General features: G+C 34.7%; 1 protein-coding gene and 1 long non-coding RNA gene across 4 annotated transcripts in view; one reads left to right on the forward strand and one right to left on the reverse strand.

The window, feature by feature from the left end:
* Grik2 (glutamate ionotropic receptor kainate type subunit 2) overlaps positions 1 to 25,150 on the forward strand; it is a 609,237-nt gene that overhangs the window by 203,350 nt on the left and 380,737 nt on the right. For all 3 annotated transcript variants that reach the window (XM_006983740.4, XM_016002308.3, XM_006983741.4), the window contains exons 3-4: positions 15,191 to 15,358; positions 18,233 to 18,490. In XM_006983740.4, coding sequence (XP_006983802.2) covers positions 15,191 to 15,358; positions 18,233 to 18,490 — 426 coding nt within the window. The remainder of the gene's footprint in view (positions 1 to 15,190; positions 15,359 to 18,232; positions 18,491 to 25,150) is intronic.
* Positions 10,063 to 18,285, reverse strand: LOC143268835 (uncharacterized). Its single transcript, XR_013044959.1, has 3 exons — positions 18,148 to 18,285; positions 15,686 to 15,752; positions 10,063 to 10,141 (listed from the first exon to the last, which is right to left on the reverse strand). It is a non-coding gene; the product is annotated as an uncharacterized LOC143268835 (long non-coding RNA).

Raw genomic sequence — 25,150 nt, forward strand, 5'->3', positions numbered from 1 at the left:
GTAGCAAATGCTACAAATCTTTAGCCATCAGGAAAATCTCCCAATGGAAAGTATTTTCTCCAATTATATTTATCCTTCATTTGAGTGTCTGAGTGACTTCCATCACATTGGGTCTAAGTCTTAATCAAGGAAACACGTTTCAAATTTAGATTGCTATCTATTTCCCCTATATCTTTTATTTCTTCATAATCAATCGAATGTTCAAATTGCTTACTGAATATATCCTAATGTTGCCACCATTTGCCTAGTGTCCCGACTATTACTTCAACTTGATCTTGGCAGATATAATGCCAAAAGATGCAATGTCTTCAGTGAATGATCTGGTAACATAAGCAAATAAAGTACGTGTAGGATTAAAAAGCAAGTGGATGAACATATACAGCCGCAGTTTCTACTGCATAGAATAGAATTCACATTGTAGCCAAAGCAGGTAAGTAATTGATTTTACTGGTTCAATCACAGGCATCACAGACAGAGGTGGCATTGTGTTAGAGGTCTGAAGGAAAAGGTTAGAAGTCTGGTTCCAAGGATGCAATGAAGTCTGGTAGATCATTGCAAGAGAGAAGACCATCACTAAACTTTTTTGTAAACAGGATTTCTGCTTGTTATACTGAAATCCATGTTATGAAAAATAAGGGTTGTTTAATTTCAGGGACAGAGTAATCTTGAGACTAAAACTGTGAAGAAGCTTTAAGTTCACACTCGACAAAATCTAGGGATAATACAATGACTTAATGTGCTCTGCTTTTACTCTCTTTTGGTAAAGACCCTCTTTCATAAACTAAAAATAACCCAGCAATGAATTATAAGCAGTGCCTTTTCATGTTTGAGAAGCTCCATGAATTTGTAATGAATTCTATGCTTTGTAGTCTCTGTTTCACTGATGAAAGGGTCAGAAGCCCAATTTATAGGTTAAATTATATTAGGGAGCTATGCATTATATGACATATTCTATTAAAACCAAAGCAATGACCTGGGATTTAACAACCAGGAATTTCATACATTTGACCCAACAATTTTGTCATTAATTACTTTTTTAATTGCAAAGAATAAGGGAAAATTGTACTTTTTTTGAAGTTCTACAATTGGAATTTCTATTCAGAATGAACTTTAGGTGTGAGCAGATGCTCTTGTGTAAAAATATAAAGTATAATAATTATTTAATAATATTTACATATGATAAATATAAGGATATAAAATACAAGATATAAAGTTTATCTATACTGTTGGAAAATATGTAGTAGCTAAAATTGAAGTTGAAATCCTATTGAGAATTTATTTCTCTAAGGAGTAGACAAAGTTATACATTCTTTAAGAGATTTAAAAAGCAGATTTAATATCTTGTTTCTATTTTAAAAGTTAAGACCATTTCAAAACACTTCAAGTATTTCAAAATAAAAGCTTGTTATAGAACGCTGTTCACTGTTTTATGGTCTGTTAGAAGATAAGAAGTTTGGTAGTTTAAGAAGCCAAATGATAATTTAAGAAGCCAATAATTTATTTAAATATATAATGACCTATTTCAAAATGAACATCTTTTTTTGTTTTTTGGGGTTTTTTTTTGTTTTTGCTAAGCAAGGTATGATAGTTTCTACATGGCAATATGTAATTTTTAAAACATAATATTAAATAGCTTCCATTTTTAGGTACAATTAAATGTTCCAAATCTACAAACCAGTGTGGGTGGCCTGAACCTTGAAAGTAGAAAGTAGATCTAAAAATTTGGAGAGATAAGATGAACAATGTATAAATGTAAATGGGAAGGGCTCACAATTTCAAATGAATTTTTGCAACATTAGTACAAGATGAAACAGTTTTATTGATTTCTGACTTTAACTTTTGACAGATTCACAGAACAGGCAGACTCTATAAGAGAGTGTCCATGAATAATAATGTTTTCATTTTTAATTGAATTCCTAAATTTCACTACATCTCAACTCTGTCTATATAACTAGATGTTTATATTTATATTACATATATGTATACACTATACATATATATGTATACACACACACATATATGTATATATATTCTATCTTGTGTGTTTGTAGATATGCTGTAATACAGTGGAGTTGTTGGATACTTGTAATTAGAAGAATTGGAGTTCGGTTTTCTGTCACTTCTCTCCTGTGTGCTTTTGAAGAAGGCTGTTTTGCTTGCCATGAAAATAAACTACAGAATGTCTCAAACAGTCTTGACTAGCAAGGATCTTACAGCCCCTCTGAATGATCCACTCCTTCATTTCCATCATTGTTTAGTAAATATCTTATATGTGGTGTGCATTTTGCTGGATCCTGGAGTCAGATAAAGAATCAAAGGTCTCTTCTTCCCTTGGTTCTCCAGTCTCCTCTGTTCACTATTAGGTAAACTCAGGCAAAAGACACCTAACTGACAAGCTTAAAGTTCAGTTAATTACTGTCACAAATGGAATCAGAATCTTGGCCTCAGGTTGAAGGGATGGCTCAGCAGTTTAAAATGTGCCTACTGCACTTGCAGAGGACCAGGTTTAGTTCACAGCACCAAGGTGGCATTTCACAAAAGCTTGGAACTGCAGCTCTTGGTTATCTGATGCCTCTGTCATTTGTGGGTACCAGCACTCATATATATATCCCCACTAATACAAGCAAGTGCATATAATTAAAATTTTTAAAAATATATTTAAAATAAATCTTAATGTTTTTTAATTTTATCCTTCAAATTCCCATATTATTAAAATGATATACATAGTATCTATTGGTATCAGCAGTATATCCATTTCTTATATTTTTGGTTGTGAGCCTAGCCTTTAACGGCTGAGCCATCTCTCCAGCCCAGTATATCCATTTCTATCAAGAGATACTCGATAAAAATCAGATGGATGAAGACACAGGTAGTGTGTATAACAGTCCAAACATCCTTACTGCTTTAGAGGGAAAATAGCTTTGTTTCCATTTGTACAGTTTTGTGCATGTCTTCATTCTGTGAATGTGCCTGTAAATAACCTTCTCTTGGCTTTCCTCTAATGTGTGCATTGTGCCATATTTTCTGTGGCACAAATAGGTATGTGAGAAGAAAAACAAATGACACTTTTACTACTAAGATTAGGAATATGGCTTATTTGTTGTCCTTTGAAAAAAAGTGACATACATATTCATGTCATCCTATAAATGTAGTACAAATTCCTCCCATGCCTCTAGGCAGCCTTCAATTAGGTCACACTAGGCAGATAAGAATGTATGTTGCTTCTCATACGTCTATTGGGAGGAATCCATTTATGAAGATTGGGTTAGAAAAGAATTTTAGTTGTTGCTTATGTATATTTATAAGGATTACATTTACTCTTCCTCTCTTAGTTCCCCAGTATGAAACCTTGTATCAGTTCGTTCTGACAGTATTGGATGAGGCACATGTTTTAACCTCTTTTCTTTTGTAATTATATAAACATGTACACTGTAGATGGTGACCAGGGAATGATAATCAGAACATCTGTTACAATAAACGAAACAGAGAATGGGAGTTGAGTTTTGAATTGTAAAGCACTAAATGTCTCTCTTCTGATCTGTGGCTTTATGCAAATGGGAATACTAGAAAGTGTTGCTTAAACGTGTCACTTTTCAGCTCACCAGCAGAGGAACCCTTGGTTGCTCTTCAGTCTTCTCACAGGGGTGTTGTTTAGCGAGGGAGTCATTTGTCTTTGTTGAAATCAATTAAGTTACTTTACAGTAACTTGTGTAAGCATCTAGAAAAGATAGAGTAATGGCTTAGGAACTAATAATGTCTAGGAGACCTTCACCTGCTGGAGATCTCTAGCTTCAATCTGCACACCCCTGATGCATTTACCTGAGCAGCAAGAGCTGCCAGGTAAAACTTAATAAAATAAAAAATAAATCTAAATAAATAATACTTTTTAATCAATATTTCCCTTTAGATGAAGTATTTGTTGAAGACTAAGCAGAGGGACAGTCACCGGTCTCATGTTACAAGAAAACTAGCAATTTTTTCTGATTCTCTGCAGCCCTCCCTTCACCACATCTAGAGAGCCTATCTCAGGAGAATTTCCAGGTAGAAACCTTTCCCCTTAGCAGCTTGTGTGCACAGAAAACAACTTTTGAAATGAATTTAAAATTAATTTCATGTACTTGTTTTGTACTGATATCTAAATATAATTGTTTCCAATAAAAACTGACAATTTTTTTTTCAATTTAAATTGTTTGATTGTGAATCACTAAGCACATATGAAACCTAGGAGAAAGTTTCAATGAACAAGTAATTCCCATACTCTTAAGAAGAAAAGTGCTTTGCTGGGGGATGCAAAGGTGACATTACAGTTGCCTCCTCCCTTCAAGTGCCTCTCTAAAAGATTATCTTTGTGTTTAACCTTCAAGGGCATTGTTTTATAAAGCTGATGTAATTAATTCCTATAATGAATATTTGAATCAATATTTGAGTATTTCTTCTGATTAAAAATGTTCTTCCTTTTGCTTCCGTCCAAGTATTTTCCCCACAGAAGGTATTGTGTAGCCCTAACTGGCCTTGAACTCCTCCCAAGCTTCCTGCTCCCACATCCTGAGTGCTGGGGTTATAACCGTGAGCCACACCCAGCTTCTCTCTCTCCAATTTTAAGAATGCATAACTTAACAATATTATACCACAGGTTTTTCTATCATGAAAAGTTTTAGCTATAATATGATATCAGGAAGATGAAAATTTAGTTTATTCCCCAAAATCAAGAGAATAGTATTACTTATTAGACATGAGTATTATTCATATTATTTAGGGAACATTTCTATTCATGTTAATTCATTTCATTTTTATATAAAAGTAAATATATTGACATAATTAAAATGGAATAAATAGAATTTAATGAAATCATGATTTGTTGTTGTTTGAAGAATTTAAATGTTTTATCCTATGAAGACAGCTCTCAGTGATTCCAATAACAACATTTTCCCCAGAACTAAACAAAATAGACAAAATTAAGTAATTTCCCAGGACTGTGAACAAATGACTAAGCTAGACGATGAGCAGAGCAGAATAACTCTAAGGCCTTATTATTTTATACTGTTTCATCCATACCCTGTTTTATTAATAATATATTCTGAACATTTTCTATAACAGTAAATATCCATCTAAGCATTTTAATTAATACATATTGTTCTTTGGTAGCTTATGATGTTATACAGAACCAATGCAGAGATATATGTACATTTGGATTGGGATTTATTTCAATTTTTAAAATAATTCTATAATGATCATATTTGTACACAGGTAATGTTTGATACTACTTGCATTAAAGCTCACCTTTCTTCCAATGGGATTTTGATTCATATAATTTCTTCCTCAAAGCCTATTTGTTGATTGTATAAGTCAACAAAATTATGTTAGTGTAAGAAATTTATTTAAGTATCTACTATATGAGCCGGGCGGTGGTGGCGCACGCCTTTAATCCCAGCACTCGGGAGGCAGAGGCAGGCGGATCTCTGTGAGTTCGAGGCCAGCCTGGACTACCAAGTGAGTTCCAGGAAAGGTGCAAAGCTACACAAAGAAACCCTGTCTTGAAAAAACAAAAAAAAAACAAAACAAAACAACAACAAAAAAAAAAGTATCTACTATATGATACTCAGCAAAGAACTGTGGTTTTATCACATAACCTAAGGGTTTATGTTCTGGCAAATATGTTACATGAGTTTGTTAAATGAAATATTTAGAAAAGCTCACTTGAGGAGCTAGAGAGATAGCTCAGGAGTTGAGAGCATTGGCTGTTAAAGAATACTGGGTTCCATCCGCAGGACCCATATGGTAGCTAACAACCATCTGTCACTCCAGTTCCAAGGAATCCCACACCCTTTTCTGGCCAACACAGACACTGGGCACACTAGTGTTATACAGTATAACACTAGTTATACTGTATACAGTATGACATACATACATGTGGATCAAGCACCCATATACATAAACATTTTTAAGTTCACTTTATTACAATTTACAGTTAAATTCTCATGGGAAGTTTGGAGTATTGTAGTTTTGACTAAAAATATGCTTTTGGTGTATGTGTATATGTGTGTCTGTGTCCATGTTTATGTGTGTGCACATGTATTTGTATGTGTGGTCTCATTATCCGTGATGAACCCACAAGGCTTCATAGTAATTTCATTTGATTGTAAGATACTTCCTTTATCTATACAAAGTCAATAGAAATACTTTCTCAATGCTGGGCGGTGGTGGCTCACACCTTTAATCCCAGCACTTGGGAGGCAGAGGCAGGTGGATCTCTGTGAGTTTGAGGCCAGCCTGGTCTCCATAGTGAGTTCCAGGAAAGGCACGAAGCTACACAGAGAAACCCTGTCTCAAAAAAAAAAAAAAAACAAAAAAAAGAAATACTTTGTCAAGGCATACTGCTTTCTTTTACAAGTGTAGACCTTTAGTTTCCTTACTTTGTCTCTGACTTGACTAGATATTTATACTTTCTTCAGACTCCGATTTGCATGCAAGATTATACTTAAGCATTAATTTTTTGGCAGATTCACATATATGTACACTATTTCTGTGTTCACTCTCTACTGCTCGTCCTCATTATCTGCAGTTAGTATTCCTGTAAAACAGCTTAGAAGCAGATGCTTAGAAAAGGTTAATTTTAATAATCATTTGCATATTTATGTTTTCGTTAAGTTTTCTTTTATATTTCTTATAACAACTGCTTTGAAATCTTTTGGTTTTTATTCATTTCAAAAAATAAGTATACCTATTATTGTATGTTGAGAGTAGTTGTGAAAAATAAGATTTTCAAAATAAACTTTTGCTAAATTAGTATTAGAAATTTAGAATATAGCTGGGCAGTGGTGGCACACGCCTTTAATCTCAGCACTCAGGAGGCAGAGACAGGTGGATCTCTGTTAGTTCGAGGCCAGCCTGGTTTACAAAGTGAGTTCCAAGACAGGTTCCAAAGCTACAGAGAAACCGTATCTTGAACCCCCGCCCCCCCACACACAAAAAAAAAAAAAGAAAAGAAAAGAAAAAGAAAAAGAAATTTAGCATTTTATTCTATAGAGTCTTCATTATAAGCATCAACTATTAACACTGCAATTTACAAAGTGCTTCAGTGGATGATTGCGTTCTGGATTTTTCATGCTACAATAGGATCCACTGGAGTGTCCTATTTGCCATTCAATACATGTATACAGTATTTCTTTTAAGTTACTTTATTTATGGCTATAAAATTCTCTCTACTTTGTTGATATTTTGAACACTGCTGTGATTTTTGGATAGAACTTCCAACACACACACACACACACACACACACACACACACACACACACTTAAATTTGTATTTGCATAAGCTTTGATTTATTGATTTTTAGAACCAGAAAAATCCTCCAAATATTTTCTTTTCACAAGTTGCAGCTGGGCAGTGTCTCACCCTTAGCACCACACTCTCCTTATTCCATTTCTCCTTATCTCTTTCAACACAAACCTCTGCTCCAACTTTAAATTTCTTGGTCTTCCCTTTCTCCTCAAATTGTTGTACATTTTGTACTGGCGGGATCGACCTCTGGTTAAGCAAAGTCACTGAGGCCAGACAAGTGGCAGCAGAGTCCTTGTTTGGAGGCCCTGAGAGACCATTGCGTAAATATGCGAAAGTGAAACCTGGATTGTAATGGAGACCCCAGGATGTTGAAAGTGTCAGAGCGATGGGATCTCTGCCAGGGAGAGGTGCATACTGGGAATGGAATCAGGCCAAGAGAGGATTGTGTGTCAGTCAGAAAGCTTAGAAGGATGTAGCAACTTAAGCCCTTTGACATCTGACATTGAGGTACAGGATTTGGAGTTTGTCCTGATGAATTTCAGTCTTGGTTTGGTTCAGTATTTCCTTACTCTGACACCATTCCTTCCATTTATGAATTGTAATGTATATTCTATGTGATAGTATGTTGGAAACGTTGCAACACAAATCTTAAATGGTCTTATTAATAAAAAATCTGGGGCCAGATATTCAGCCAGGGTGACAGCTGAAAGATCAGAGAAGCAGAACAAGCCACAGCAAACCTCACCTCACCAACTCCTCAGCCCATCCTGTTTCCTCAGACTGAAAGTCTCTGAGTTCTCATCCATAATGAATCTCAGCTGAACTGCTTAAAAGCCTCTAGTTCCTGGTCTTCATGCCTTATATACCTTTCTGCTTCCTGACATCACTTCCTGGGATTAAAGGCCTGTGGCCCTCCTGAGCAAAGACATGAGATCTCAAGTGCTGGGATTAAAGGTGTGTGCCACCACACCTGGCTCTGTTCCCAGTGTGGCCTTGACCTCACAGAGATCCAGATAGATCTCTGCCTCCCAAGTGATACGATTAAAGGTGTATGCCACCACTTCCTGGCCTCCATGTCTAATTTAGGGGCTGTCTCTGTTCTCTGATCCCCAAATAAGTTTATTAGGGTGCACAATATATTAGGGGACAAAATATATCACCACAAAACATATAATTTGATTTTTATTTTATAGGAGTAACAATTAAGAGATTGCCTTGAGTTTCAGAAGAAATTTTGGATGTTGGATATTTAAACTATATGGGGACTATGACAAACTATGGGGGACTTTTAGACTTGGAATAAATACATTTTGTATTGTAATATGACCAAAAGCCAAAGAGATCAAGGGAGTAGAATGTGGTGGTTTGAATAAGAATGGCCCACATAAGCTCATGTTTTGAATGTTTGGTCCATAGAATTGTTTGAGGAGGAGAACTATTTGAGGAGGATTGAAAAGTATGGCCTTCTGGGAAGAGTATGTCACTGGGGGTGGGCTTTGAAATTTCAAAAGCCCATGCCCTTCCCAGTGAAGTCTCTCTGCCTCATGCTTGTGGATCAGATGTAAACTCATAGCTTATGATCTACCTCATTGCAGTCTGCCTGAAGCCATGCTCCCTGTTATGATGATTGTAGATTCATTCTCTGAACCTATAATCCTCAATACATTTCTGTAAGTTGTCATGATATCACAGAAATTAAAAGTAACTACGATATAATTTAAGTATTATAACAATGTCTGACATGTAGTCTGATCTCAATAAATGTTGATGGTGAGAAACTTTCCTCCTTCAATCAGAGTGAACCCATACACAAACTTATTTTATAGTGACTTAACCTTTTTAAGCATTAAATAGCAAGAAAGAGTATGAATTACAATGTTCAAATGGATCTGGAATCATGAGAACATAAAACTAAGACATAGATTGCTGGAGGTGGCTTCCACTGAAGAATGTGAGAGGGGGAGGACCACCCTTTCCTTGAGCTCATAATGCATTATAAGAACATCGCAAATTTGTTTGTGTGTGCCTGTGTATATGGGCAGTGACTTGGTTCCTGAGCAGAGAAGTGCCATTTGCCAAGAAACAGAGGCATTGGATTCTGTTTCACTATGGGTTTATGGTTTGATAAACTATTAGCAGGAGTAATGTATCTTAGCTAGTGTTCTATTGCTGTGAAGAGACAATGTGATCACAGCAACTCTCATGAAAGAAAGCAGTTAACTGGGACTTGCTTACAGTTTCAGAGGCTTAGTTAGTCCATTTTCATCATGGCAGGGAGCATGGTGACACTCAGTCAGGTTAGATGCTGTGGAGTAGCTGAGAATTCTATATCCATGTCCATAGGCAACGGACAGAGGGACACTGGGACTGACTTACTTGAGCTTCTGAAACCTGTGCCGAGGTACATGGAAAATAATTTAAGTAAAACAATTTACTCAGAAAATAAGTACATATTCTGGGAGAACAATGGGTGATTTGTCATTCAGAACATTGACTTTCATATTAAATTAAAAGTCTATAGTGCAGTGATTTTACCCACTCTAAAAGGAGACCTCATGAAATTCTCAGGGTTAGAGGTTTTTTGGTTGTCATATTCATCATAAGTTTATGAGTCATACAGTCCTTTGTCGTAGTTAATATTGATCTACAGAAGAAAAGTATGGCAAGGTTTCAGCAACTGACTGATAAGTATTTCATTTCATTATTGGGCAATGATGTTTGCTTCTGAGTCAGAGAATGATGGGAAAGTTTTGGCATCATTTGTTCTGTGGAAGCCTCTTACCATTTAGTCTCCATCTACAAAACAGTGGTGAAACTCTGTTTTTCTTCCTCCGGTCTCCACTCCTTCCTCTAGCAAGCCTGTGATAGAATGCTGCAGTAAATTTATTATTTAAAATAGAGGCTATAAGAAATGTAACACTTTTCTTTGAATTCACAGAAACAAACAAAAAAATAAAGCTTTGAGGATGATTATATTAGATTATATTTTTCCATGTGAGAAATAAAAAGGTAAGCATGGAAAGGCAGTAAAAATTGTCTGGATCCTTGCTGTAAAGAGTAAAATATTTGGAAACAAGTGTCCCTTGAATCCCAAAAATTTCAAACTGGATAAATGTTAGTATAAGTCCACCATGAACACATTTATAGATTACTAACATGCTACTTCAATATAGATCGTGAAGGTCTACATATTTATCACTCTAGAATTTACCCACCAAATATGATTTGTGAACTATTCAAGCAATCTTCTTTTATTATTATTGACATAGTATCCTTGTATAGCCCTGACTGTCCTGGAATTCTATAGATCAGGTTAGTGTCACATTCACAGAAAAAAAAACTGTCTGCTTCTGCCTCCTCTGTATTGAGATTAGAGTGTGCTCCTAGACAAGGCCTAGAACATTATTCTTAAAGGTTTCTCTAGAAAACAGATAATGACATTCACAGAATACAGGGTTTGGTTTTTCCCACCCTCTCCTTTACTTGGGTACCAACAAGGAAACAGATCTTTCTGTTTTCATAGTTACAAATCAGTAATGCACTTTCATAGCTCATTATGTTTAGTCACACAGAACATGAGAAATGGAGTGCATTGATGAGCAAGTCTTGTTTAGAGAGGTTGAGAAGATCATTCAGCACCATCACTATATTTTCCTCTAGTTCTCAGGTAGTTGTTGGTCTTCATTCTTATCATGACCTGAATCAAAAGTATGTTTATGTGTGCATGATTTCTCCTGTGTTATAACTAGCCCTGATTTTATGTGTTAGTAGATCTCCCGGAGTACTCATTCAGCTCAGTTTTCAGATTTCCAAATAAGACCCTGTAATACAACAAAGTTCTGTGAATATTTCAGTAGAGAAATCAAGAACAGCCAATCCTGACAGTCTCACTGCAACGTCTCTGCACCTTTGACATAGCTGCGGAGTTCATCTGTTTGTCTATCTTCTGAAAGGAAAAAAAAGCATTCATGAACTGATTTTTAAAAAATTCCCTGCTTTCTAGCTGAACAAAAATGGGCAGTTAATGTTCAAATGTAAATGTGGAACCAAGCCTGTCTGTATATCTGGTGACTCTTTGCTGTATTTTTCCTCGCCTATATTCCATCTAACAATGGTTTTGTGATAGTTATATTGCCTAGCAAGCACATCTGTCATTGCACAGAGAATACATCAAAAGAAGAAGCAGGTGTCGATGTTCTATATTTGTATATATCTTTTAAACAGTTCTAGTTTTACCTTACTATAAACCTTAAAATAATCAGGAAAAGTGTAACAATCAAATGTGAAAAAGAATTCATCAGTTACATGACCAAAACCAAGTCCCTTTAATATTTCTTTGGTAGAAGCAGTTGGAGACACATTTCTACAATTTTTCTATTTTCATACAACATTATTGACAAAAGATATTTGAGTCTCATATATTGAAATAAGATGAACATTAAAGTGACTATTGCATCGATTCTTATCCTATTATGACTAAAATGGAGCTTCTTTCCATCCTACCATTAAATATAAAGGTCTATTCATGGTTCCATCTTAAGAAAATATCACTATTTGTTTTCTGATTTTCTAAAATCAACAAGCAAATTCCTCAAGTACTTTTATAACATCCATTATAGTGATTTTTTATATCATGACATTAATTTGTTATAAGTTAAATAAATAGAGTTTAAGCCCTACCTGCATATAAACTTCTAGATTTGTGCCATCATCCAAGTTCTCTTTGAAGTAGGTTTTTAATAGAATTTAGGGGGAGTCTTTCCTACTAAAACCTGTCCTGAACATGTCAGAGTGCTTAGTTATTGTTTTATCTCCAGTTAATAATATTGGGTCCCTCCCTCTTAAAGAAGATATTTTGCCTTAATGTTTTGTTTTTTTAATAGATTAAAAATTAGAAACTAAGATTAAATCAATTAAAATTATTCATTTTATTTAATTAAGTTAGAGAATGAGTTATCCCAAACAAATTTGAAAGATTTCTTTACATATTCAAAGCAATGCTGAAATATATGTGTGTAATATTGCTTCTGAATTATTTATGGCCAAGAGTAAGGATAAGAGGGTTTGAAGTCACTGTCATCAAATATTGACCATTTCAGTATATCATACAGAAATAACAATTTTTTTATCTTATTTTGGAATTTGTAAACTACTCCATGTTTACAATTTCTTAGTGACTTTTTATTCATAATAAACTTTCAAAGTTTGTCTAGATACAAGCCTTTTTTTACTTCTATGTGCAAATTCTTCAGTGTCTAATTACATGTTATTGGAGCCATCATGTCACACAGTACAGGAAATTCTGTGTGTTTTGCCTGAGTGAACTTTTGAAGATTTTTTTGTGGAATTGGCAACATGATGAAGTGAGGTATGGACACATTGTAACCTTGGCTCTGTGACATTTTAGCTCATGGTTTGTGGTAACAGAGCTCATTCTTGTTAGATTTTCCTACATCACATTACTTTGAAGATTTAGTGAGTTTTAGACTTGTTGAATGCCTTTTTTTTTCAGTACTTTTTATAAGCTAACATTTCATCTTTAAAACAACTCTACTTAATAGAATTTCTTATCATCCCCCCACCTCAAAAAAATAAACAAAAATGAAACAAAACAGTTTGAGGTTTTAAACAACTATCCAGTTGACAAAGTGGCAAGTGCTGAGCCACAATGTAAATCTATTCTGAATTTAGAGATCCTCTTCATAGCACTCTTGCCTTTGACATTCACAAGGCATGTAGTTTGGTTATGAACAACCACTGGAAATGTAAATTACTCATTATTCTTCTGCTTAACATAACCAGTGAACAATTTTATATATGTTAAAATTCTATTTTTCAAGTTGATTGCTTTAGTAACTACAACATCAATTTGGTTATTTTAAGCCAATATGACATCAAATTATAATTTTTCTTATTCTTCTTGAATATCAATTTTTCTTACCCCTGTTTTCTGAGTTCTAATTATTCATAGTTAAAGGAGGTGTTACAATAGCATACTTCTTATTAAACTTCAGTAAGTGGTTTGCTTTCCACAGGGGAAGGTGGCATTCAGGCATTGAAGTAACTTTTGTAGGGTATGAGTTGCCAACTTAGAAACTAAAATATTTCGGGAAGTTTAATTTGTGTATGATTGTGCTGAAAGTATATGGTGTGGACTTTAAAGGGTGAAAGAGAAGTATTCTTCATCTTTGTAGCACTCATTTCTCAGGGACAGGGGTTATAGAGAGTTCATGTGTTTGTCCCCTTTCATTCTATTCCCTAGCTGACAATAAGGAAAAGATTCTATGAAGGTTAGACATATCAGTTCCATATGAAGAGAGGGTAATGATGCCAGAGAGGAGGAAGGCTGGGATGAGAGTGAAGAAGTGGGGCTGGGCCACTCACACTGAATTACTTAAGAGTTCTTCAAGTCAGATAAGAGAGGAGCTTTGTTTTGGAGAAACAGCATTCATGACTGTCATGTCTTCTGAAGAAGATGGCATAGCAAAATGCTAATCTGTCTAAATTTTATTTTATTGGTTTTTCAAGACAGGGTTTCTCTGTGTAGCTTTGCACCTTTTTCCTGATACTCACTCTGTAGTCCAGGCTGGCCTTGAACTCACATAGATCCACCTGCCTCTGCTTCCCGAGTGCTGGGATTAAAGACATGCATCACCATCACCTGGCTGTCTAAATTTTATATAGGAAAAAATACCAAAATTTGTAATTTTCTATACTTTTATGTGGTTTTATTTATGTAAACATTTAACTTATTATTTATTTTTATGTAATTTCATACATGAGTACAGTCGAAACTATATAACCTATCTGGGGATCTTAGTCCTGGAGAAAACTGTCTTTCCTTCCCTCAACAGCCTTTGACTGCCTGTAATTCTTCATCTAGGAATGGGGTCTTATAAAATTTTCCCATGTCAACTGGCATTGCCATTATGCAGGTCTTGTTCAAGCAACCATGTTGTTGAGATGTTATGGGTACGGGATCCCTGTCAAGTCTTGTAGACGCTATCTAATAATGAACATCTGGATCCTTTAGCTCTTCTACTCTTTATACTCTTTCTTCTACAATGTTCCCTGAGTCAGATATGGGGTTGTGTGGTAGATGTACCAACTGGGGTAGTGTATCCTGCAGTCATATACTGTCTGCATTTTGATCACTTATGGAGCTCTGTAGTAGCCTCTGCTACAAAAAGAAGCTTATTTTTTGAGGAGTGAGAGTTATTGTTATCTTTGTACATAAGTTTAAGCATTTATACTACAGCTAAATATTATATTGGTTTAGGAAAATAAGGAATAGTACGTTCTCCTCTAGGGACTATGACCACCCTAGCCACAGAGAGTTGGCTATATTTCTAAGATCTATCATGAATTTTCAAATATGGAGTAGGCTTTAAATCCAATTAGATATTTGTTGGCTACCCCAATATTTAAATGCCGCTCTTATATCATTATGGATATTTTGCCAAGAAGTCATCATAAATATAAAGAATGGACTAAAGAATTGTGATGTCTTACATAATGAAGAAAAATTTAATTCAGTCTTCCCAATAATAAACATTATAATTTGGCATTATTCAGTATTGACAATTCTGGGTTATTGTATAAAAATTGAGCATATAATTTTCAGCTTCTGTTTTTTGCTTTAAAATAAGTAATTATAAAATACAAAGGAAAAAGTACCTTTAAACAATGATAAATTAGGCAAAAATTCTGAAGCTTTTTTATAGTATGTAATATCTAAAAGTTCATAGAAAAAGTAAATACAGATCCCATTGTGAAACAGATCATCACACACTCACTCACTCACTCACTCACTCACTCACTCACTCACTCACTCACTTATACATATATGGAAGTTTCAAAACATTCAGACAATTTAACACCTCTATAATTGTCCTCTTGCTTTGCTAGGTGGTATTTTTGAATATGTGGAGTCTGGCCCAATGGGAGCTGAGGAACTTGCATTCAGATTTGCTGTGAATACAATCAACAGGAACAGGACACTGCTGCCCAACACCACTTTAACTTATGATACCCAGAAGATCAACCTCTATGATAGTTTTGAAGCATCTAAGAAAGGTAATTAATAGCTATGTACTATGGTTTCTAGAATTCAGATTTCGAGGTGTGCTTAAGAGAGCTCTTGATTCCCTAATGTAGTTAATTAATTAAGAACATTTATATGGATTTGTCTTTAATATCTGCATGCATTTTATTAGAGAAAATGTTGATGTAGTTAGCATTTACAAAAGAAAAAGAAAAACACTTTTAAGTGAAATTAAATTTGTGGTGGACAAACTATTCTTCCCTACTGATCTCCATTCACTGTTATTACAGTGTTTAAAAACTAACTAAAATAAATGATAAAAGAATTCTTCCCAGGGACCCTGGTTAAATTCTTAGTACCTTAATGGCAATGAACTGTAACTCTAGTTCCAGGGGACATGACTCCATCTTCTGGCTTCTGATGGCACTGCAAATATACAAACTTATATATGGTATACAGACTAACATGTGGACAAAAAACAATACAAATTAAATAAAATGATTAAAGCAATTTTTTGAAAAAGAACCATTACCCAGGCATATATTATGCAAACAGCAGTATCAGTAGTGAATCTGTTTGATGGGTACATATTTACATATTGTCACATAGGTGATCGTTGCTTATATACATAGATAATATTATAGGAAGGCAGGTCCTATTTTTGGCACAGTTAGAATTCCTGTAATAGACATTGCCAGAATGGACTAACATAGCTTTTGTTATTACCATATACTTTAAAACAATGTTTACCTTTCTATAATGCTAATATTGTTTTACTAGCTACTTTACATTGATAGAAACATATATAATTTTTGTAATTCTAATTTGATGAAGTGTTCTTCCAAGCTTATTAATATTAATGACAGTTGATAAGATACAATGCTGCTCAAGATGAAATTCTCTATCTTTTCCCCAGATGCTAACTTGTGTTTTCCAAAGCCTTATTCTGCTTGCCCTTTGAATTCATATCTTTGTGAATACAAATTAGTTTCCACATTTCAGATCCATGTCATGGTGATAAAAGGTTTAAAAGACTGGAGGGAAAAGGTTAGAGTTGACTGTGAAATGCTCTGTTTGTCACAACAAATGCAAACTAAATCATTAATTGTAAGACAAGTACATTTTATTAATAGTGTAACTCATGATGACTTCCCTTAAGGAAGAAGAAACTCCGTTGTTAATGAAAACATTCAGACTAAATCATATGGAGTAAGAAAAATATAAATAAAATAATAATAATGGTGACTTCAAAGGGTCAATGTAAAAATATAGTCTCAAATTTTTCTGACAATAAGCAGAATATTATTGGGAAATGCCTTAGCACAATTCTTAAGTAATGAAGTCACCTGGTTTATAAAATATTATAAGAAACTTACCAGATTAAACTACCATTAAAAACTCATTTGGAATCTGGCCTAGAGCTAGGAAAACTCAAATAAGTAACTTTCTTTGCCACATGTAAAAAGGGTGAATGCTATCTTTTGCATCTTGTTTATTGAGCTATTATTGCTTAGGTTATAAAGAAATGTGTACAAGAAGAGTGATCTAAAGTATCTTCTATAGTCTCTACAAATGTACACAATGATCATGACACTGATGATTAATTTTAAAAGAGTAACCAACTGAGACATGTAAAAGTATTTTTAATCATCTTTGTCTGAAAAGAAATTAGATGTTAAATTTTGGAACTTTTTTTAAAGCTTGTTTTCTTCTATATTTCATAGATTATACTACTTTGCTCCATCAATGAATACTTTGATGTTTTATAATTGAATTATTAATTAATTCATACAATACTTTTAGTCTCTTATTAGCTAGGTAGGTGGCACAATTCCACTATCCTGTCTAACTCTGCTGGAGGCAGGAGATCTCTGTGGATGAGGCCAGCCTGGGCATCAGTGGAAAACCTGTTCTCAAAAACTAAACAAATTCAAACAAACAAACAAACAAATGCTCCTGTGTTGTTTAAAAGTACAGAATGATTTCAAGTGTTTTCAGCTTTTCTTGGATTTTGATTTGTCAAAAAACAAGTGAAGGAAGGCCATCAGTCTCAAAGTACATGAATTATTCTTTTTGAGTATGATTTCAGAATTAGTCTTTCACTGATTTAGAGTTCTTATCATTATTTGGAAAATAGTCATCAGTATGTTCAAAATCAATTTTTTGTATCATATAGAATTCTTAAGGGAAGCATAAGCAAGTGGTTTTTACAACTAAATTTTACCTAATTTTAAATTGTGCGTAAGTATTCACACATCACATATTTTATGCTGAGAATATTCCTTTTATTTTATTTTTTGCAACCCTCCCTTGACATTATTCATAGAATTATTTCAAGTTCGGTTTCCATGAAATTGGCTGAGTAAACTTTCCTTTAATAACTGAAAGTACTCAGTTGTAAGTTCATGAGACCTCAGTCCTAGACAATGACTACAGTCAACTGGGGAAAGCTGAGAGCTGCGGGAAGTCTCCCTGGGGACAGCACACCAATTGGCTACCCAATATCAAACAGTCAGCTTAGGACCATTTGCATACATAAAAGTAACATTATATGGACTGAGCAGGTTTTATTTTTATATTTAGGAACACACACACACACACACACACACACACACACACACACACACACCAATTAAAAAAAAAAGAGGCCATGAATTTGAAAGCGAAGGAGAAGAGGAGAACATGGGAGAAGGTTTGGAGGGAGAAAGGGAAGAGAGGAATGATGTAATTATAATCTCATATATATATGTATGAGACTTACATATGTAAAATTAATGAAATGCAAATTTATAGATTTATACTAAAGAAGAAAGATCTTTACCAGGAAGAAATCTTTGGGATTTAATAGCAGTTCACGCCTTCCTTCCTTCCCTCTCCTTATTAATAGACTCCTTTCTCCTCTTCAGCTTGTGATCAGCTGTCACTTGGGGTGGCTGCTATCTTTGGGCCTTCACACAGCTCGTCAGCAAACGCAGTCCAGTCCATCTGCAATGCCCTAGGGGTTCCTCACATACAGACCCGCTGGAAGCACCAGGTGTCCGACAACAAGGACTCCTTCTACGTCAGCCTCTACCCGGACTTCTCTTCCCTCAGCCGTGCCATCTTGGATCTGGTGCAGTTCTTCAAGTGGAAAACCGTCACCGTTGTGTACGACGACAGCACCGGTAAGAGCGGCGACCTCATTTTCTGGCGTGCATTCTCTTCTTCCTGTTCTTCTGCGCTTGTTTTCTTCGATTAGTTTAATTTTGTTGTTGCTTGTTAATTTATCATTATTGTTGTTTTATGCAAAAAAAAAAAAACCTAAAAGATATATGTAGTCAAACATCAACACTTGTTCCAGAAAAGTAACAACCAAATCACATGCATTTCCTTTGTATTTATGAAATAAGCATCAGGAGTTTGAACCATACATTGAAAACAGAGTTAATATGGGTATTGCGTTAATATAGTATACAAATAATTTCAGTTAGATCGAGTGGTTTTTTACAGGAAAATTTCATGATACAAAGTCAACATCAAGAAATTTACAGTTTTGATATAGATTTTCTTATTTTATGCAAATGATGTATATAGTGAGTAACAAAATCCACATCTTCAAGTAGTGTGCTGAAATTTAAGCTTTTGTCTTTCTAAAATGTTGAACAAATGATAGCATTGAAATACTTAAAAATTTTGGGGACTGCTTTTGTGTAGACACAATTAAAAACTTAAAAGTTAGAATTATACATAGAATTTAATGAAATACTGTTCATGCCACTGCCTAAGAATAGTTTAATAAATGTTTCTCTACAGTAGTTGTCTGTGTTATGTTGTTTTGATAAATATTAATGATGGTTGATTGTTATCTTTAGTTATTAATTTAAAATAAATCTCAGAAAACATAAGAAATTAACAGTAAAATCAAACGTGCAATTTTGTGCTGAGAGTTATTTTGGCAAAGTAGCTGGTTATGTTTATCATAGTAATTGATTTCATTTTGGGATATTTCTCAGTTTTCTAAATATTGCTTTAAATTAGAATGCAAAACATTTTATTTTAGGCCTTTTCACTATGCCTTCAAATTTACATTGAGATTGAAATTCATTTAAATTTAAATTCTCTCCAAATATGGCAGGAACATGCTTTGTTCCCATTCGCTTTGTATTCTTGGCATGAACAAAACTTTGTGTAGAAATTTATCTATTTTATAATGAAATTATCAATGCAAATGGACAGAGAGAAACTCTTCTAATAGAACAAAGAGTTTCAAAGTTGGAAAAACAATGAAAATACTTTTAAACATATTTCACTGAACTAAGAAAGAGCTAGCCTTATTAGAAGTTAATAATCTTATTCATGTTGTTAAAAAATAAAAAAATCGTTAATTTTAGCTTATACATTTATCAATAAAATCTTTAAAAATCAAAAGCAGTTTTAATGGGTCTTTTAACTTAAATTAGACTTATTAAGCTTATTATGTTTTTTCCCTTCAAATAATTTCCTTCATGTAATTGCTTAAGCTCTCTTAACAGACTGTATTAACAGTTCTCCTGGGTTTGCATATGGGGAATGCCTGGGAATCTTCCGATACAAATTAGTCCACGTTGTTTATGTCCATAGATAGTCACATGCACATGTATAGAAAGTAGATGAGGTTATTTCTCTATTCTATCTTGATAAATTTGAGTATATGTTGCCTAAACAGCATATATACTTAATTTTACATGTAGAAACATTTATATATACATATGCATAATTGCATGCTCTATTTTGTATTAATTATTTTCATACTGTTTATAATTAGAAAGGAATTGGCAAAAGATTGAAGTGTAAAAAGGTGTAACATGAATCTTAAAAGTTCATATAATAAAAAAACCCAGAGCCAGATATTGGGGTGAAAGATCAGAGATACAGAGCAAGCCACAGCCAACCTCACCTTACCAACTCCTCAGCCAATCCTGTTTCCTCAAACGGAAAGCCTCTGTCTGAGTCCTCATCTGAAAGGGTCTCAGCTCAACTGCTTTAGTTCCGGTTTCCTCACACCTTATATATGATTCTCCTCCCTGCGGTCACTTCCTGGGATTAAAGCCACATGTGCTTCCCAGCACTGGGATTAAAGGTGTGTGCCACCACTATCTGGCTCTGTTTCCAGTATGGCCTTGAACTCACAGAGATCCAGATGGATCTATGCCTCCTGAGTGACAGGATTAAAAGTGTGTGCCACCACTGTCTGGCCTCTATGTCTAATCTAGTGGCTGGCTCTGTCCTCTGATCCTCAGGCATCATATATTGTGGGGTACACAATATATCACCACAAAAAGCCATACCATGTCTCTTCATTTATGTGGAAATGTTCATCTTGAGGAAGTGAACAAAGAAGCAACAGAATTTGTAATCAGTTAATATCTATAATTGGTAAAGATTCACATGCAATTACTTTTTCTAATCTAGAAATTATATTCTAAATATTTCCATCCCTAGTATAAATTTAAATAAACATACATATATATATATAGCCAATAGCATTTACATAATTGACCTCAAATAAAGTTTATTAAAAACATTTCAAGTTCCTGTTTAAAGCTTTACATTTAGCCATGGTACTGTCTCTTGGCTATAATCCAAACATGTGTATGAGTAATATTGCTACTAGTTTGAGGTCAGCCTGGACTACACAGCAAGTTCAAGTATAGCCTGTGATATGGAGTAAAACCTTGTTTCTATATCCACCTACTCCCCCAAAAGAAGATGTTTTGTCACCTGATTATTTTGAAAGTTACATAGACATTTCAGAAGTATTTAATTTTATAAATAATATATATTAATATTAAAGATATTATAGGTTTCTAGAATAAATGTGTCTGTAATGCCTCAAGATAAAAAATTATGGATTTTCTATTTTATGAAACAACTAATTCACACGTGTTGATTTGGTACCTGCTGCTTAGTAATGATAGTCATAGGTATGATCCTAGGCCAGTTGAGGGGACAAAAATTCCACTCTCATACTCTCATACTTCTATGCTAATTTATAGACATTTGATTATTCAAACTTTTGTGCTATTTTTGGTTAGCTAATTACATTGGTAAAAGAATATATTATTAATTTTTTTGAAGTTTAAAATTTTACTTTTGAGAACTTGGTTTTTATTGTATTATATAATAGAAATGATTTGTGGGTAAAGTCTTTTCCTGAGTATATAAAATTTTGTTGCATGTAATTTCATCTCTAAAATTACTACTGGTAGAATTTTTTTTTAAATGTGAATTGCCCAAATAGAGTAGAATACGATTAGAAGTTGTGGAAGAAATGCAATTATAGTCAGAATTGTGGACGGAAAGGGGCCTCATTTGTCACACTAGTCAAGATAAATAGTATTGACTTTATTGTGGACTGATGTATCAATTGCTTACTGAAGGATATAAATGTGCTGCTTTTATTTACATGTTCCTTTTTCCAGACCTATTTATTGCATATGCTATCTCCTATTTATATTCATTTCCACTTGGTTGTATTGTCCAGTTTGATACATGATAATTTCATCCAGTTCTTGCTCCCACACCCCAAACAGATGGATGATAGATGGAATGTATTTCTTGACTAGGAGGACTTCCTAAAATGATGTTAGCAGGGCTATTTATTTTTTTATGATAATTAGCATTTGTTGTTGTCCTGGATGAATGCTTTTAAACACCATGAAAGTCTGTTATAGCTCTGAATGGTGTCCAAAAATGATGGAAATGAATTGGCTTCAGAAACAAAGCTGTGTTTCTGTCAGTCATTTTGGAACATATGATTCATTTTAAATATAAACTAAAAATAAATTGGATAGCTGTCAGCTTGTAAGCAATTCCAGGATAAGTTGTGAATATTTGCTTTAAAATTCCTATGTTTCATCTTTGTTTATAGATCAGCAGTCCATTAACAAAGAACTCTGGGCTGGTAAGCAGAAGCCTAGGATTCTATCCCAGCTTGCTGGTAAATTGCTGGAAAACATTGGAAAAGAAAATAAGGGGATAGGAATGACTACAGATGAGCTATCACGCATCAGATATTATGTAAATTCTGTCATAAATTATTTTTCTCAATCTTCAAAAACAATTCTCTGAGTCCCGAAGGAAATAGGTTATCATTTCATCTGGCCAGCTTCCTAGCTGGGCCTCCTGCCCAGCAGCAGCCTTACAAACATGAATATCTTCCTCAATTCCTTCCTTACTTGGGGTTCACAATCAAGTCCCAGTTGCTAGTCTTTACTGCTCTGTTCTCTCAAATCTACTGTCTTCCTTGTCGAGCTACTTTTAGGTCAAAAGAAGCATCATCTCTCATGGTGTTTGTTACTTATCTAATCAATTTTGTGTTGATAATCTAGTCTCAACACTTCACTTAGGATAATTTTAATAAAGAAATTCTGGTTGATTCTCCCCTTATAAACTTCTTGACTCCAAATGCAGCTGTTTAGGTGAAAGCCCAACAAACAACCATGTATACCCCAAAAGGTTGGGCTGTTGGTGATCTCCAACTCAGGGACCCGATTCTGCAGTCCGGTCTCACACCTCCCATTTTAACCCCCCATCCTCAGCGTGCTAAGCAGCAGCCCTTCCCTCCAGCCGCCCCTGAGAAGGCCACCAAACAGCAGCTCCACCCCTGAAGGGTCTTTAAGGTTTGGCCCAAGACTTCCACTTGTGTATTTCCCTCACATCTTCTCCTTCTCCTTTGGAACCATTCCATCCAGGAATGTTCTGCTCACATTAAACTTGGATTTACTAACTCAGCCTGGTCTGACTTATTACATCAACAGCGTTACTTACTACTGGGGGATTTTTTCCTATCAGCAGCCAAAACATTTAAAGAAGTTCTGTAAGTGATCATGATTCTGAATTTCTCTCCTTACATTTGAATTTAAATACTCAACTCAACTTTTGTAAGTTAAGTTTACAATGGAACCAATAAACTTCTTTCCACTGCTAAACATATTATTCTGCTTATAGAGAAAGCACTGATTCTGGTCAACTCCTGACCACGGGATAAACACACCAGTGTGTTCACATTTTCACAGACTATCTAGCTCTAATTTCCTCAAAGAAAGGCTTCTCTGGTCCTCTTTCTGATGTCTGAAAAAATTCTCCCAATTTATCCTAAAAGCACATAGTAACTCTCACTGTGTGTTGGTTTTCCTGGCTCTATTTCTCCTCGATAAATCTTCATCTAAATAGAATAGACTCTGAGACTGTTTATTTTATCATAAGTTGCTAAAATAGCTCAACTCACAAAAGTAACAGTGATAACTTACAGTATGAAGATATGAAGATGTTCTTGTGTAAACTGCTTAGAAAAAAAGTGAACTTCACTGGGCAACAGTGGCACATGCCTTAAATCCCAGCGCTCGGAAGGCAGAACCAGGTGGATCTCTGTGAGTTCGAGGCCAGCCTGGTCTACAGATCGAGATCCAGGACAGGCACCAAAACTACACAGAGAAACTCTGTGTCAAAAAAACAAAAAACAAAACAAAAGAAAGAAAACAACAAAAAAGAGGGAACTTCAGTGAGTTAAGTAATCTGCCTAAAGTTAATATAGTTAGTAACTTTGAAATATCTATTGAATATTAATAGATTCGGCAAATGTTTTGAGGTACACACAGTTTTCTTCCATTATTTCAAAAGAAAACTAATATGAGTTGCATTTAAATATATTTTAATTATAATTAAATGTGTGTTTATTTATTCAAACAATCATAGATAGATGTTCTATAATCACCTGGGGTGGAGGGCACAGATTATGGATAAAACTTTGCCTCTGTGAGCTGAGGCAAAAGGCAGGGAGGAGATTCAATGACCACAGTACTCTTAGTGCAACAAGCTCTGAGAAAGGCGAGAAAACCTCGTAAGTGTGAGTGCTCAGTAGAGGAGCTCAGAGCACCTTGGGAAGGGCAGAGGAAGTTCTGCAATGCTGGTTGATTTCTCCCTCACTAATGGAGTAGGGGAAATAGAAGCATCTCAACTGGAGAACAAGGTGTCATGCAAATGTATAAATGCCCCAGGAAGCCAGGTTGTTAGGGACTGCAGGCTCTCCCAGAGGTCCTGAGTTCAATTCCCATCACCCACATGGTGGCTCACAACCATCGGTAATGAGATCTGGCGCCCTCCTCTGTATACATAATAAATAAATAAATCTTAAAAAAAAAAAAAAGAAAGAAATCATGAGTCTGGGTATTTTTAAGCTTAAGACACATATACTCCATAGGATTGTTGACACAATTCATAAAATTATTAAGTGCTTTACTGAACACACATAGTAGATGCTTATAAACTTGTAGCAACTGAGAAGCTATGTGTTATACTGTCTGAAGAGGAAAATGTTACTGCTACTGTTCTTTTTTTTTTTTTTGGTTTTTTGGTTTTTCGAGACAGAGTTTCTCTGTGTAGATTTGTGCCTTTCCTGGAACTCACTCCGTACACTAGACTGGCCTCGAACTCACAGAGATCTGCCTGCCTCTACCTCCCCAGTGCTGGGATTAAAGGTGTGTGCCACTACCGCCCGGCGCTACTGTTCTTTTTATAGAAAGTCTATATGCAGTAATTTGGCAAGTTACAGAAGAATATAGATCTTGGTTTTAGACCTAATCAGTCAATTCTCCAACTCAGAACCAACTCTGTTGAATAATGTTATACCATGAAATTTGAATTTATTTTTGTTTACTTTTTAAATTCATTTTGCCATTATTTTTAGTAAGGCTATGGTATGATCAGAACCATCATCTGTAATAAAGATTTTCTAGTTGCATTGTGGAGAATGCATTAGGAATACTGAGTTATAGATGGGAACAGGTTGAAAACAAATAAAAATA

This window comes from Peromyscus maniculatus, chromosome 16 (assembly GCF_049852395.1).
Source record: "Peromyscus maniculatus bairdii isolate BWxNUB_F1_BW_parent chromosome 16, HU_Pman_BW_mat_3.1, whole genome shotgun sequence".
NCBI classification, from domain to species: Eukaryota; Metazoa; Chordata; class Mammalia; order Rodentia; family Cricetidae; genus Peromyscus; species Peromyscus maniculatus.